Consider the following 17,235-nt stretch of genomic DNA (forward strand, 5'->3'; position numbering starts at 1 on the left):
TTCATTAAACTATAGTTGTTCTGGTGACTGTAGTGTTCCTTTAAGTACTGTGCCTTAGTAGAATGAGTTCACTACATAGTACTTTAACAGAATGAGAGGGAATATCTCCCTCTTTGCTGCTAAATCATATTGTAACAACTTGTCACAATATGATTTAAATCCACAGTGCAGCCAAAATCAGACACTGTGATCAGTACTGGGCAATCTGCATAGCCCTGTGCTGATCATCCTCTGCAGCCGGTGATCATGTTGCAGTAGGCTTACAAATAGACCAGATTGGGGTCTACTCAGACCCTGATACCCAGTCCTGGTGAGAATCCCTGCTAACATTAGAAATTATATCACCGGGACCGGAATTGCCACTGTGATATCAAGGGCTGTATACATCATTCACTTAGAGCGCTGCATACATGGTCAACATGGGGTCACTAACTCAGGCCCCAGCTGACAGAGGGAAATTGGAGGAAAATGATCCCTGCAGATAAAATATGTTATGAATTATTCCATCCTTTAGGGAAGGACAACCATGCCAGAATAATTATGTCAATGTTCGCCAGGGGTAACAATATGTCACAGACCGGCGATAAAGATTTTATTGAAAAAATGTATGTTTAGTCCTGAATACAAATAAATTACTCAATGAAAAGTGCTGGCATACAGTATGTTGAATCTATATCATACAGTAGGGAATTAGTTTATTAATTAGGATGACCCCATTTGCTTAGATTTGTTTTTTTTACCTCTTGTAACACATGACATTTTTTCACAATCACTTTTCATTTTGCCCATCATCGTGAAGAAGTTATGTGCCTATAAAAACATGGAGGGATTAGAAATCATGCATTTTTGATGTAATGTTAGGTAAAAACCACCACACAACCCCTACAAATAGTAAAATACACCATCTAATATGAGCCATTTGCATATTGCTTTGAACAGCATGCAGATTTTTTAGTAATTTAACCTAAGATTTTTCCACTGGGTGGTAACATCACACGTGGATTTTTACTTAAACCTAACCAATCAGGGTAGGAACCTAACAATAATTCAGCAAGTAATATAAATTTTCCATTGGCTGAGGGCATCAGCTCATGAGCACCTCCCTGTACTGCCAGGCCTGGGTCAGAGTAGAGCTTTCTGGCCCGAAGAAAACACAGTGGTGGGTACCTGGCGAACCGCAGGTAAGTTGTCAAACCATTTCGGTTTGACTATTTACCCTGGTAAGGCACCAAGGCATTCCTGGCACATAACAACTGCATTGGGCTGTAATGTTGTTGATACAATGTCGTTGTTCACCCCTCCAGTGACCTCATATAGCTGTGTGTGAAAGATTTTAATTTTTTTTTAATTTTGGCGGATATTTATACATCATATAACATACCAATTACAAAACAAACATAAATTGACAAGATAAAATGATTACTGCCGTGTAAAAGGGAGATCAAAAATCTACAGGTTAATATAAAAATTTTATCACAGTGAACTTTTTAATTAGGGTAAATAATCAGGTTATGAGTGTTCTTTTAATCTTACTAGCCACTGATCCCATATATTGTATTTTTTTTTTAGTTTAAAAGGTTAATGCTAATCTCTTTTTCCATCTGAATTTGATTTATTAGTTGAGTATATACTTTGTGCCATACCAGACTACAAGTAGATTTCCAATTTTGTGCAATTATTAGTTTTGTTGCCAATAAGATATGGATAAGTAACATTTTGTGTTTTAACGGTATGGTTGGCCAATTAAGATGTAGTAAAACTTCTGTTAGGGGCCAATTTATTTTAACTGTGGATATTTTAGTGAACCAGTGGAATGTTTTATTCCAAATATCTATAAGCATATCACATTCCCACCATATGTGTAAATAGGTCCTTTTTCTCTGTTACATCTCCAACATATTTCAGACTCAGACGGAATATGTTTTGCAGATTTTGTGGGAACCCAATACCATCTATTAATAATTTTATAATGCATCTCCAGAAGATTTAAACAGTAAACATATGGTGTAAAACTAATTAAAGTTTTATTCCATTCTTCATTCTCAATATTTAGTCTCAAATCTTTTTCCCGTTTAGATAAGGCAGGGATTTTTTGTATGTTGTTGAGATTTGTAATGAAGTGTCTTGTTTTTGACATTATTTTTTAAATTTTTGAGTAATTAAATATTTTTGTAATATTTGAGATTATCAAAGAATCTTCGAAAACAAGATACTTGTTTATGATATTCTTAACTCTAAGGTAATTAAAAATTTGAGAGTTAGGATGATGACATTCTTCCATCAGTTCTGGAAATGATTTTAGAGACGCATTATTAATCAAATGTGATATAATAGAAATATTTCTTTGTTTCCATAAAGTCAGATTCAAATCCTCTGTTGTTACCTCAATAATTTATATTTTATTTGATGGTAATAATTTTGACAGTATTCGCAATTGCTTTTTGATGTTTGTCCAAGAATGTGTTAAAGGGACACTCCAGGCACCCAGACCACTTCTGCCCATTGGAGTGGTCTGGGTGCCAACTCCCACTACCCTTAACCCTGCAGGTGTTAATTATTGCAGTTTTTATAAACTGCAATAATTACTTTGCAGGGTTAACTCCTCCTCTAGAGGCTGTCTACTAGACAGCCACTAGAGGGCACTTCCGGGACTATAGCACAGATTTTCTGTGCTCCAGCGTCACTAAAATCCCAATAGGAAAGCATTGAAAAGCATTTTCAATGCTTTCCTATGGGGAGGTCTAATGCGCATGCGCATTAGGTCTCCCCGCCGGCGGGCGTGATCAGTCTCCCCCCGCTGGCTGACTTGATGAAGAGGAGGAGTGCGGGCGGAGGAAGAACCCACGACGAGGGATATCGCCCCTTCAGCAACCGGGGATGGGAGGTGGGAGGAGAGTGTTTTCCTGGCACTGGAGAGTTCCTTTAATTGACTTAGAACTATACTTTGCTGTTTTAAAATAGTAATTCATTATTTTTCTTTAACATTCCATATAATTGAGGATAGATCCTCATATCCTGACATAGACCTTTCAATATCTTGCCATGCTTCAAATTCTGGGGAATAAGATTGTAACCGATATAAAGGGTCAAAACACTAGCTTGATAAATATTTGTAATATTTGGGAATCCTAAACCACCTTTATTCTTACTCATAGATAAAATATTTTGGCTAATCCTAGGGGGTTTTGCTTTCCATATAAAGCTTATTATCCTAGACTGTATCATATGAAGCCAATGGTCTTGGAAAAAGCTAAGTTCCTGTTGTTCGAACATAAATGGTGATTGGCCTTTTGACATCTCTGAGAACCGAGCAGTTGTTTTAGAGTTCCCTGGCAAGCGGTAAATTCCCTCCAGCAGTACGTTCTTGGCCTGCTTGGGTGGTAGTGTGGCGGACAGTATCCGTCTGATATATTGTGGCAGCTCGCCTGCGTTGATTGTGCCAGGGATCCCCCTGCATTTTCAGATTGCGTTGTCGTGTAACATCTTCAAACTGTCCCACCTTAACACTGAGCGCTGTGTATGCATTAGAGACCTCTTGGAGCTGGTGTGCAGTGGCGTTTTGCTGGGCACCCATGCTCTGGATACTGTCTTCAGTGGCATTGAGTCTGCCAGACAGCGTGTTCAGGTCTACTGTTAGCACTGCCAGTTCAGAGGAGAAAAAGGTTTTCCGGTCAGTGGTCATTGTAATGATTTCAGATTTAGTAGCCCACTGAGGTTCAGGTCGCCATTTAAACAGAGCTTTACTTCCTTGAGGCTGTGGCTGGAGCTCTGCTGGTCCCCTTGCTTCATCCTCTGAGACTGATGTGGAGCCATAAGGTTAGTTGGGCATCAGGGCAGCCATTTCGGGCCTACCTGATTTTGAAAGTAGAAGCCCAATATCTCGGGTATGCTCTCCCCCTGAGCCTCGGGACTTTTGGGAGTGTTTCCTTATTATCTCCTTTGTCAGATGGTGTCTCAGTAGGGGTGAAAGCAGCAGTAATGTGGGTCTGATTGTCGGATGTCTCCTCCGTCTTGCCGGAGCTCAGGAGACGTGCGGTATGTTGTTTAACTCCGCCCCCGAGTATAGACTAATTTTAAATGGACACTCCAGGCACCCAGACCACTTCTGCCCATTGGAGTGGTTTGGGGGCCAACTCCCACCACCCTCAAGTGTAATTATTGCAGTTTCTATAATAATTACTTTGCAGGGTTAAGTCCTCCGATAGACAGCCACTAGAGGGATGAAAAGTGATTTAAACAATGCTGGACGTCCTCACGCTATGCATAAGGACCTCCAGCGTCGCTGGAATGCCCATTGGAAAGTATTGAATAATGATTTCGTATGAGGAGGTCTAAAGCCGTGCGGCCATTGCCATACATGCGCATTAGGTCTCCCCCGCCGGCTGACGTAGATGGGGGAGGAGCGTGGGTGGAGCCTGACTCAGCACCGAGGAACAATCGCGCTGGATTCAGTAACATGTGATGGGGGGTGGGAGGGCAGAGGGGCACTGCAGGGTCCTGCAGTGCCAGGATAATGGATATGTTTTCCTGGCACTGGAGAGTCCCTTTAAGTTTTTTTTTTTTAATAGAAACACCTTTAATATTTTGATTGCTTCTTATTCTCATTGCAAAAGGTTCTATAGACAAAATGTATAAGAGAGGCGAGAGTGGACACCCTTGCCTAGTACCATTTTTTATAGGGAACCATTCAGACAAAATGCCATGACCAACTGTTCTTGCTGATGAGGTATGATACATGAACATAATTGCTTGCAACATCCAATCATGAATACCAAACTTTGCAAAGATTTTCTTATGAATCCCCAGCTGACTCTGTCAAATGCTTTTTCGGCATCTATCGACGGGGTCAGGAGGGGAGGCCCTTGTCTCTCTGCTAGATCCAATATATCAACCAGTCGTCTTACATTCAAGCCTGAGAATCTGTTACATTCAAGCCTGAGAATCTGTCTGGCTGTATTATATTGTTTAGAACTTGTTTAACCTATCAGTGTCACGGCACTGCCATGTACTCACCCACTCCTGGACACCCTCGCGGCAGAGGCGCGGTACTCGCCGCTCATGGAGACCCCTCTCCTGGGTCTGCGGCAGTTCCATCCCTACCTCTCACTGCCGAGGTCCGCAGCAAGAACACTGTCGCGGCAAGATGGCAGCTACCATGCGGACCAGGCGTTCTTCACAGGGAGGAGGAGGGGAGCTGTGGATCCATAAGGGAGGGACAAGTCAGGGACCATATTATAAAACAAGATGGCGCCGAGTCCCTGACTTCTTTTTATAGCCTACTGGTGGGAGGTGGCCGGTCAGGTGATCCTGGCCACCTATTTAAACCATGCACACCTTCTAGTCAGTTCTTGGTTATTACCCCGATTTTCAGCTTATGTTCCTGGTTCCTGATCCTTGATTCTCCGTTTGATTATTCCTTCTGTCTGCTGCCTGACTTTGCTTCTTCCCATTAAAGGCCTCCACACCACCACAGACCCTTCGGGATCTTGTCTTCACTTCCACTTCCAGGTGATTTTCTTTATTATTGTTCACCTTTAATATTAAATCCATTGATCTCATAATCTGAGCTTTACTAACCATGGCGCAACAGGATTGTACTGTCTTGCTATACCTGTTGTTTATGCTCATCTTTGTGTGTGGTACAGGTACTATCATGCGGTTCAAGAATAAAGAAAAATTGACAACATTTTTTTTATCTATCTTTATCCCCTTTTTCAGTTTGATACTGCATTAAATAAATATTATTGTAATTATTAAAAGGTATTGCATATTTGAGTTGTAGTCACATACCTCCCCTGATAAGTTTATACTCATAGAAGAGGATAAAGGTCTAGCTGACTGCCTCAATTAATATTTGTGTTCAGTATTTACAGATGAAAATTAGGGAAATGGACCTCAGTTAGGAAAATGAGTCATTTGTTACATGTGAGTAGTGATGTCCCGAACGGTTCGCTGGCGAATAGTTCCTGGCGAACATAGCGTGTTCGCGTTCGCCACGGTCGGCGAACATATGCGATGTTCGGTCCGCCCCCTATTCGTCATCATTGAGTAAACTTTGACCCTGTACCTCACAGTCAGCAGACACATTCCAGCCAATCAGCAACAGACCCTCCCTCCCAGACCCTCCCACCTCCTAGACAGCATACCATTTAGATTAATTCTGAAGCTGCATTCATTTTTTTTGTTTTTTTTTGTGTTTATTATACATTATCATCCATAGCCAGTAACCTGTGTTTATTATACATTATCCCCCCATAGCCAGTAACCTGTGGTTTTTATACATTATCCCCCATAGCCAGTAACCTGTGTTTATTATACATTATCCTCCCATAGCCAGTAACCTGTGTTTATTATACATTATCCCCCCCATAGCCAGTAACCTGTGTTTATTATACATTATCCCCTCACAACCAGTAACCCGTGTTTATTATACATACCTGTGTAATTTGACTCATAACTCTCTGATTGGTTACTTAATCCACCAATCAGAGTGTTATGAGTCATATTACACAGCGTGGGAAAATTCCACAGAACTTGTGGATTTCAAACCAACCAATCAGAGTGCTGTGACAGGTAAATGTAGAGACTTACCTGTCAGTCTCTTCATTTACCTGTCAGAGCATTCTGATTGGATGGCTTAAACCCACCAATCAGAGTGCTCTGAGCCTAATTGCAGGGCGGGGCAAGGCTTTATAGCCTTGCCCCACCCTGCAGAGCTCAGTCTGCGCGGAGCCCTCGCCGGGTGAAGATGGATTATTTTTTTTTGCGCTCGTTTTTTTTTTTTTTTTTTTATTGCGTCGGTTATTATGGATTTTTATTTGCCCTTTTTTGGGGCTGAAAAAAGAAGATTTTAGAAGAAAGAAAACATTGAATGGTAAGTGTATTTTTATTTTTAAAGGTACTTAGTTAAATGGTTCCCCCCTCATTATTTTTAGGATGAGGGGGGTAGGTAGGAGTTTATTTTTTTGGTGGAGGGGGTGACTCGGGATTTGGGGACCCCTAGTCACCTGGGGGACGGGGGTTAAATATGTATTTAGGGCCCCCACCCGCTGCTCAGGGGTGGGGGCCAGGGGGGAGGACATTAGGTCCCCCCAATTTGTGTTTAGGGCCCCCACCGCTCAGGGGTGGGGGCCAGGGGGGAGGACATTAGGTCCCCCCAATTTGTGTTTAGGGCCCTTACCCACCGCTCAGGGGTGGGGGCCAGGGGGAAGACATTAGGACCCCCCAATTTGTGTTTAGGGCCCCCACCCACCGCTCAGGGGTGGGGGCCAGGGGGGAAGACATTAGGACCCCCCAATTTGTGTTTAGGGCCCCCACCCACCGCTCAGGGGTGGGGGCCAGGGGGGAGGACATTAGGTTCACCCCCAATTTGTATTTAGGGCCCCCACCCACCGCTCAGGGGTGGGGGCCAGGGGGAGGACATTAGGTCCCCCCAATTTGTATTTAGGGCCCCCACCCACTGCTCAGGGGTGGGGGCCAGGGGGGAGGACATTAGGTCCCCCCCCTTATTCTTGTTTAGGGCCCCCACCCACTGCTCACGTGTGGGGGCTGGTGGGGAGGCAATAGGTCCTCCCCCCTTTTTTTACTTTAGGGCCCCCACCCGCCGCTCAGGGGTGGGGGCCGGTGGGGAGGACAATAGGTCCTCCCCCCTTTTTTTTACTTTAGGGTCCCCATCCGCTCAGGGAGGGGGGGACCCTTTTTATTTTTTTTATTTTTTTTAACATGTTTATTTAATAGACCTTTTTTACTTTTTATTTTTTTTGACATGTTTAATAGACATGCCCTTACTTGCGGTATTACGAGTAGGGGCACAATTTACTAATACTAAGTAATATTTACTTAGTATTAGTAAATTTGTCTGAAAGACCAATTTAGGTATTTCAGCCTTTTAGTAGATAGCTCCCTAATACCGTGGAAATTAGGGAGTTATCTACTTATTAATTCCTGTCATTACACTGACTGGCTTAGTAACTTACATTTTATATGAATGTGTGTTACTTGATTGTTGTAAGTGTTGCAAATGCTTACAGTTGAATCCTGTCTATGTTTGTATACTTTTTATTTGAAATTGTATACAGTGTAACATTCTTCTTCTTTCACTGGGTAAGTATATTGGTACTTAGGCAATACTGTGCTTCGGAACTTCGGCACTTCAGCAATTCGGCACTTCGGCACTACTAGACTTCGGAAATTCGGTCATTTCGGCACTTCGGGACTTCAGCAATTCGGCACTTCGGCGATTCAACTATTCGGACATTCGGAAGCACCTGAATGTCCGAATTATCTGAAATTCGGCCGAATTTTTATTCGGACCGAAACGAATTGCACATGTCTAGTATATACCGTGTTTCCCCGAAAATAAGACCTACCCCGAAAATAAGCCCTAGACGAATTTTCGGGGTGGGCTGCAATATAAGCCCTACCCCGAAAATAAGACCTAGGCATTTTACCTTTGCGGCCCGGCGGGACTTCCTTCTTCTATGAGGAGGGGGAGGAGCGTTGCGGGTCGCGGCATCGTGCAGCGTGATGACGACGTGCGCAGCGTGATGACGACGTGCGCAGCGCCGTCAGTCTGCCTTCACGGATCTTCAGCGGAAGGATCCATTCCGGGCGGTGAGGCACCCAGTGGTCGGACTCTTTGAACTGTGAGTAGATATTTTATGTCTGGGACTTAATTAATTAAAGGGGGGGTGCATTAATTAAAGGGGGGTGAATTAATTAAAGGGGGGATGAATTAATTAAAGGGGGGTGGATTAATTAAAGGGGTGGTGGATTAATTAGAGGGGGTGGATTAATTAGAGGGGGTGGATTAATTAGAGGGGGTGGATTAATTAAAGAGGGGTGGATTAATTAAAGGGGGGTGGATTAATTAGAGGGGGTGGATTTATTAAAGGGTGGATTAATTAGAGGGGTGGATTAATTAGAGGGGTGGATTAATTAGAGGGGGGTGGATTTATTAAAGGGGTGGTGGATTAATTAGAGGGGGTGGATTTATTAAAGGGGGGTGGATTAATTAGAGGGGTGGATTAATTAGAGGGGGTGGATTTATTAAAGGAGGGGTGGATTAATTAGAGGGGGTGGATTTATTAAAGGAGGGGTGGATTAATTAGAGGGGGTGGATTTATTAAAGGGGGGTGGATTTATTAAAGGGGGGTGGATTAATTAAAGGAGGGGTTCAATGTACATACCTTTACCGTAAATAAATAAGCCCTACCCTGAAAATAAGCCCTAGTGGGTTTTTTGTGACTAAAATTAATATAAGACCCGGTCTTATTTTCGGAGAAACACGGTAGTGATCATGATTTTTAGTGATATCCAATATTTTTAAGGTGTTCCCAGTGCCACCACTCATATCTGGTGTCACAATAGCTTGCATTTAAAAAAAACTTTTTTGACTGTAATATAATAGCAGTCAGTTTCCTTCACACGTGTGCATTTCAGGGCCTGCCAGGGCACAGTGTCCCACCAGTGCAACTCATATCTGGTGTAACAGTAGTGTACATTTAAAAAAAAAAAAATACAGGGGGCTTGTTGTCACCTTTCGGGGACCCTTGGTGTTGTACGTGGCTGGGTGGAGGAAGAGACCTTCAATGACATCAGTGAGGACAAGGAACGGGACATGGCTAGCTTGGTATCCAACCTTGTGCAAATGGGGAGTTTGCGGTTGTGCAAATGGACTGTTTGCGGTTGTTTGCGGTGCGTTAAACCGGGAGTTTGGTCTGTCACTGCGAAGCGGGCGTAACCCTTACACTACCTGATCGATACAACATCATACCTGATGTTTTAAAGCACGTTATTCCAAACAATTTAGGAATGTTAGGTGATTTATGCCCTTTATGGATTAAAACCAGACTCTGCATCAACTATGTAATTTTCCATGGGAGTTTTGCCATGGATCCCCCTCCGGCATGCCACAGTCCAGGTGTTAATCCCCTTGAAACAACTTTTCCATCACTATTGTGGCCAGAAAGAGTCTCTGTGGGTTTTAAAATTCGCCTGCCTATTGAAGTCTACGGCGATTCGCCGGGTTCGCCCGTTCGCGAACATTTGCGGAAGTTCACGTTCGCCGTTCGCGAACGGAAAATTTCATGTTCGCGACATCACTACATGTGAGTTTACAGAGGAAGAGGTTCTATTTCAACTGTCAAAAAAAAAAGACAAATAAGTCAATGGGGCCTGATGGAATACATCCAACGTTATTAAAAGAGCTTAGTGGTGTACTAGCAAAACCATTAACAGATTTATTTAACCAATCATTGTTAACAGGAGTAGACCCAGAAGATTGAAAGTTAGCGAATGTTGTGCCTATTCACAAGAAAAGTAGGAAGGAGGAGTCAGGAAACTGTAGGCCAGTAAGCCTTACTTCAGTAGTGGGGAAAGTAATGGAAACCATGTTAAAGGATAGGATTGTTGAACATGGCAGTGGCAGTGTTGCAGGCAACAGAGGGTTGTAGTCAATGGAGTATATTCGAAGCATGGTCTTGTCACCAGTGGGGTACCTCAGGGATCTGTACTCGAACCCATTCTCTTTGATATTTTTATTAGTGATATTGCAGACGGTCTTGATGGTAAGGTATGTCTTTTTGCTGATGATACTAAGATATGTAACAAAGTTGATGTTCCAGGAGGGATAAGCCAAATGGCAAATGATTTAGGTAAACTAGAAAAATGGTCAGAGTTATGGCAGCTGACATTTAATGTGGAAAAGTGCAAGATAATGCATCTTGGACGTAAAAACCCAAGGGCAAGGTACATATTATTTTATAGAGTCCTAACCTCAACATCTGAGTAAAGGGATTTAGGGGTAATTACTTCTGATGACTTAAAGGTAGGCAGACAAAGTAATGGAACAGCAGGAAATGCTAGCAGAATCCTCAGTTGTATAGGGGGAGGTATTAGCAGTAGAAAAAGGGAAGTGCTCATGCCATTGTACAGAACACTGGTGAGACCTCAGTTGGAGTATTGTACGCAGTACTGGAGATCGTATCTCCAGAAGGATATTGATTCTTTAGAGAGAGTTCAGAGAAGGGCTACTAAACTGGTTCATGGATTGCAGGATACAACTTACAAGGAAAGGTTAAAGGATCTTAACATGTATAGCTTGGAGGAGAGCCGAGACAGGAGGATATGATAGAAACATTTAAATACATAAAGGGAATAAATACAATAAAGGAGGAGACTATATTTAAAAGACGACAAACTACCACAACAAGAGGACATAGTCTTAAATTAGAGGGGCAAAGGTTTAAAAATAACATCAGGAAGTATTACTTTACTGAGAGGGTAGTGGATGCATGGAATAGCCTTCCAGCTAAAGTGGTAGAGGTTAACACAGTGAAAGAGTTTAGGCATGCGTGGGATAGGCATAAGGCTATCCTAGCTATAAGATAAGGCCAGGGACTAATGAAAGTATTTAGAAAATTGAGCAGACTAGATGGGCCGAATGGTTCTTATCTACCATCACATTCTATGTTTCTATGTTGTCTTGCTTCAAGAGAAACACAAAAATACATGGCTTTGAAATGGAAATATTTTATTTTTACATCGTGAGTACATAGTGAACACTGATAATTATTAGAGCATCAAACATTTCCATGACTTGTCCTGCTGCGAAACATCATACTTCAAGAATTAAGTAGATAATGAATGATTACGAGAATCTAGGAAAAAAAGTTATAAACAATAAATTACATCATACATTTTCCATCTATCTGATAAGACATTCACTTTATTTTATTAAAACAGAACTATATGAGGCTCAAAACAGGGTTGAATTCTCAGGTACCAACAGGCAAAGGATACCAAGCCCCAGTGGTGTATCTTGGTTTTGTGCTGCCCTAGGCAGGACAAAACTCAGACACCCCCCCCGCGCGCGCCACCCCCACCCAACCCTTCCCCCCTGCCCCGCCTTCTAAATACACACATATTCACTGACAGATACGCATACACTAGCTAACAGACAAACACAGTCAGACACACACAGTCGGACACACACACACTAACAAACACACACAGTCGGACACACACTAACAAACACACACAGTCGGACACACACACTAACAGACACACACAGTGAGACACACACACTAACAAACACACACAGTCAGACACACACACTAACAAACACACACAGTCGGACACACACACTAACAAACACACACAGTCGGACACACACACACTAACAGACACACACCGTGAGACACACACACTAACAAACACACACAGTCGGACACACACACACTAACAGACACACACAGTGAGACACACACACTAACAAACACACACAGTCGGACACACACACTAACAAACACACACACACACTAACAAACACACACAGTCGGACACACACACTAACAAACACACACAGTCGGACACACACACTAACAGACACACACAGTGAGACACACACACACTAACAAACACACACAGTCGGACACACACACACTAACAAACACACACAGTCGGACACACACTAACAGACACACACAGTGAGACACACACACTAACAAACACACACAGTCGGACACACACTAACAAACACACACAGTCGGACACACACACTAACAGACACACACACTAACAAACACACACAGTCGGACACACACACACTAACAGACACACACTGTCGGACACACAGTCAGACACACACACTAACAGACACACACACACTAACACACACAGACACACTAACAGACACACACACTAACACACACACACACACACTAACAGACACACACTATCAGACACACACAGTCAGAGACACACACACACACACACTCACATGAACACTTTTTTTTTATTTACTCCCCCCCCCCCCCAGCCTCCTTACCTTTGGAAATGCTGGGGGTGGGGGGGTTCTCCCATTCCCTGGTGGTCCAGTGGCTGCAGGGCGGCACTGGCGGGCAGGCTGGGCGGCCGGCGAGGGAGCTCTTCCCCTGAGCTCTCTGCTCAGCTCCCTCGCGCGCCGCCCGCAGAGTGAGGCTGGGAGGCGGAGCCGGAATATGACGTCATATTCCGGCTCCCAGTCTCACTCTGCGGGCGGCGCGCGAGGGAGCTGAGCAGAAAGCTCAGGGGAAGAGCTCCCTCGCCGGCCGCCCGCCCGCCCGCCCAGCAACCAGCCCAGCATGTCTGTTAGCCGCAAGGCTAACAAGACAATTGCCTTGGGCATTTGGGGGCGGCGTTTTTTGCCGCCCCCTGGAAAATGCCGCCCAAGGCAAATGCCTTGTTTGCCTCGCGGCTAATACGCCCCTGCCAAGCCCCCCATTAAACGATCACTATAAAAATATTTTGTCAAAACTAGATTTTAAAAATGCTGCTTTATTGCCTGTCATTATTTCTATTGTAATGCATCTGTTTCACGTGTAAATAAATATGGGCATGCATATGTGTATTTCTGCACATAAATAGATCTGGATGAATTGCCATGAAATCAAAGTGAATGAAGTTGAATTTCAAATGAAACTCAAAATAGCCAAACTGAAAACATAACTGACTTGGAGAATATTTTCTTGATTCAGCTATTTTGGTCTGAATTTTGAGTCAAATAGTAAATAGCCCTCAAAGTGTACTTCTGTTTGTAGAGTGTGAATGGTATGTGAGTGCTGTATTGTCCATTCTTGAACATGTTGTTTGTAGACAACAGACCTCTTCCAACCCTTTTAGGAAACCACATATCTACTACCAACACACACCTTTTGTACAGACAATCTCTGATTGCTCACAAGACAAATATCACTACTCTATGTTACTAGTGAAAGCTGTGGAACTCATAGAAACACCCAACAATTAAACACTTGCTAAAAACCATGTGGAACTGCCTATATTAGCCATGCTGGACATCTAATTTATTTCTCTCCAAAAAAAAAATTCACAGTTACTGGTCTTGTTAGAAAGAATCTGAAGGAATAGTAAAAAATACTTCAATTTAAATAAATCTCCACATTTTTGTTCCAGGATATGTGCCCTTAACAAGCTGGTACATGTTACGTGCTGATTCTGCCTTCTGGCAAAACACTGGCCCTGATCTGAAATGAACATAGCATGGTCTTGCAGCAATGGTTTGCTTTACTTACCTCAGTCTGCACATATTTGTTGACATGAGTAGTTCCAATACTTCTTCACATAATGTAGTCTTTGCTTCATTGTATGAGCTGCTTGTTAACAAACACAACAGTTAAATGGCATAAGCATGTGTATTTGAAAATTAGTTTTGTAAAACATAAGAAATTGTTAATATGCTGGGTATTCTTATTCCAAGGGAAAATCTGATTGCCATTTTGGAGTCAAGAAAGTATTTATCCCCTTCTGTCGCAAAAGTTTAAATCAATTGAAAATGGGTTTATCATGCTTTGTGCATTATCAGAAGAAACCCAGATGTGTGAAAGTAAGAGCCTGGTGGACCTGAGACTATTTTTTATTTACATGGTAATTACATAGTTACATGGCTGAAACAAGACTTGCGTCCATGAAGTTCAGCCTTCCTCACATTTGGTTTTTGCTATTGATCCAAAAGAAGGCAAAAAAAACCTAGTTTGAAGCACTTCCAATTTTGCAACAAGCTAGGAAAAACATTCCTTCTTGGCCTCAGATTTATCCTTGGATCAAGCAGTTATTACCCCACATTAAAAAATTATATCCTTGAATATTCTGTTTTTGCAAGTATGCATCTAGTAGATGTTTGAACATCTGTATGGACTCTGATAAAACCACTTCTTCAGGCAGATAATTCCACATTCTTATTGTTCTTACAGTAAAAAAACCTTTCCTTTGCCTTAGACAAAATCTTCTTTCTTCCAGTCTAAACGCATGACCTCGTGTCCTATGTAAAGTCCGGTTTGTGAATAGATTTCCACACAATGATTTGTATAGGCCCTGAATATATTTGTATAATGTTATCATATACATATACCTAATGTTATCATATACATATACCTAATATCATATATACTTGGTAAATGTGCTTATTCTGTATAGTTTTTTCAGTGTGTGCAGATTTATTTTTTTATGTATACAATGTAGAGCTATGTGAGGTAATTTAGCTTTTGTATATATTTGTGAAGAACATGGTTTTACTGAAATGTATATTGGGTATAATGCATGATGTACGTATGTGTTCTGCATGGTGTTCAGTGTGTATGTTTGAGTGTGTCTTGCTCATTGCCTACCTCCCATTCTGTGACCTCACAGATGTCTACAGATGTTCCTACAGAATTTCAACTCTTGCTGTGTGTGCATATAACCAATATGATATTATGTTATGTTTTTATGTGTGATATGTTGCATTGATGTATTCACTAAACTCTTATTTCACACTGTTGTGTATATGTATGATATGCTATAGCTGTGTGTATATAGTCCATGCTGTAGCATAATGTATGTATAACTTCACATGGGAGTTTGTGTATTGCAAGTTGTAGTATGTTAAAGCTGTTTCACTAGGTTTGCAGGGTTTTACTTTCTAGTGTTGTACATGGTATGATGGTTTAATGTGTATAAGAAATGCTTATGCACTGATGCAGTGTGTTTAATTGTTTGTTTTGTCAGATAGTTAGATGATAGATAGATAGATTGATATATATATAGATAGATAGATAGATAGATTGTATGTGTTTGTATTTATTATGACTATTTTTGTGATTTACCTTTCTCCATGTCTGTTCCTTGCCAACCAGTTGAGAAAGTTCTTGCCACCTTCTAACTCTGAGTTAAAGTCTGTGTCCTTCATGTGCAGTTCTGGGTACTGAAATTCAGCCTCTCGTTTGGCAGATTCCGAAATATTGCTGAAATAAGATAATGACCAAATTAATTATTTGTGTTTGTCACAATCTATGTGATATTACTGAACCACACACTCTCTGTTCTGAATATCTTAAATAGCATTCAAATATGCCAATGGGATGCCTTGATAATGTGATATACTGGTATGTACATGTATGTATAGTTGAATACAGCCAATATAACAGATCAACTCATCATTACAGGTTAACGTATTTAAAATAATTATACAGTATATATATATACGTCTTACTCGCTTTTCTTCTCTCTTCGGCCCAGTAACCAGTCCACAAAGTTCTTTTTCAGCATGTTATCCACAGATCTGCTATAATCACTGGCTAAAATAGCTTCCGAGTATCGTCTCTGCATGGACTGTGGTCCTTCACTACTTATTGATTCGCTGTAAGATAAATTGAGGATGTTCATTTAATCAATGTGATGAACTCCACCTTTTTTTATGTTATAACTCTGCTTGATAAACTTTTTGTAATATAAAGTCAGTCTTTTAATAGTAGAGTAAGACAAATTTCTATTTCATACATTGAGTTGAGTTTTCTCTTCTTTGATCTTATAAATTTGTTACTTAAAACATATTTTTTTTTTGTTCACACATTGCGGCTGAGTAGCAATTACAAACACAATGGGAGTTTAAAGGGCTAATTTCTGAGTTCTTATAGTACCTATCTGTTGAAAGTCCCAACTTGCTATACTATACTCTGATCTCTTATTACATTGTCACTTCCATGAATGTTTAAGTGCATTCTTTCATTGTTGTTCAATATGTTTGACTCAGTGCACATTTTAAGGATTGTCACTTACTTTCATGTTTTCTTTACACCCTTACAATTTATTGGTAAACAAATAAAACTATTCTTAGATCACTTTATTATACCATAGCCACAGATTAATTTATATGGATCACTGAAATCATACCAATGACTCAAATACCTTAATTTAGTATCTTCTCCATCCACAGTATTAAAGATGATAAATGTGAAAAGGAAAGCTAGATATTTTGGAGCCATCATTGTCTTCCTGAGCTGAAAGAAGTAAATGCAAGTAAACGATATAATGAGTATAATAATGTAATAATTAAAATATAAAAATAAAGAATGGATATGAGTTTGGATTGTAAGTAACTGTGTGACCATCAGTTCCAGCAGAATTGTAATTCTCATGATATTTAGCAAGTCTTAAAGGAACACTGTAGTCACTGTAAATGTTTCAATTCATGGTAGTACCACCATCCTTCCATTCAGATTTAAACCATTTTTAATGTTTTAATGCTAAGCAAAAGTCCCCTCTGTGCTACTTTGTCTAATGAGGAAGCATTAGCCTGAGCAGTAATGGGCTGCTGTGATTTTAAGAATCAGCATGGCTAGAAAGAGATGTGTAGTTTCTGTCTTGCTCATACCTCCATTAGCGGCTGTTCTCTGGGTGGTCATGGAACCTTAAACTTTA

General features: G+C 41.3%; 1 protein-coding gene across 2 annotated transcripts; it reads right to left on the minus strand.

Moving 5' to 3' along the window:
• Positions 1–11,551: 11,551 nt before the first annotated feature.
• On the minus strand, positions 11,552–16,808 carry LOC134565735 (pro-glucagon-like). 2 transcript variants are annotated; one of them, XM_063425381.1, is made up of 5 exons: positions 16,723–16,808; positions 16,028–16,174; positions 15,642–15,779; positions 14,073–14,150; positions 11,552–11,660 (listed from the first exon to the last, which is right to left on the minus strand). In XM_063425381.1, exons 1-5 carry the CDS (start codon positions 16,800–16,802, stop codon positions 11,651–11,653), a joined length of 453 nt encoding a protein of 150 aa, XP_063281451.1. In that variant the 5' UTR covers positions 16,803–16,808; the 3' UTR covers positions 11,552–11,650. The 2 variants fall into 2 exon arrangements, with proteins under 2 accessions (XP_063281451.1, XP_063281450.1); XM_063425380.1 differs by having other exon boundaries at positions 14,073–14,153.
• Between the last annotated feature and the right edge of the window lie 427 nt (positions 16,809–17,235).

The sequence above is a fragment of the Pelobates fuscus genome, chromosome 6, assembly GCF_036172605.1.
Source record: "Pelobates fuscus isolate aPelFus1 chromosome 6, aPelFus1.pri, whole genome shotgun sequence".
Classification (NCBI taxonomy): Eukaryota; Metazoa; Chordata; class Amphibia; order Anura; family Pelobatidae; genus Pelobates; species Pelobates fuscus.

What these genes read in the sequence shown, in the direction of transcription:
- LOC134565735 (XM_063425380.1), bottom strand. Translation starts at nt 16,802, where the DNA reads ATGATGGCTCCAAAATATCTAGCTTTCCTTTTCACATTTATCATCTTT. An exon ending in GGAGAAGATACTAAATTAAG is followed by an intron (nt 16,175 to 16,722) that starts GTATTTGAGTCA and finishes TTTATCTTACAG; the next exon opens with CGAATCAATAAGTAGTGAAG. An exon ending in CGAAGAGAGAAGAAAAGCGA is followed by an intron (nt 15,780 to 16,027) that starts GTAAGACGTATA and finishes ATCTTATTTCAG; the next exon opens with CAATATTTCGGAATCTGCCA.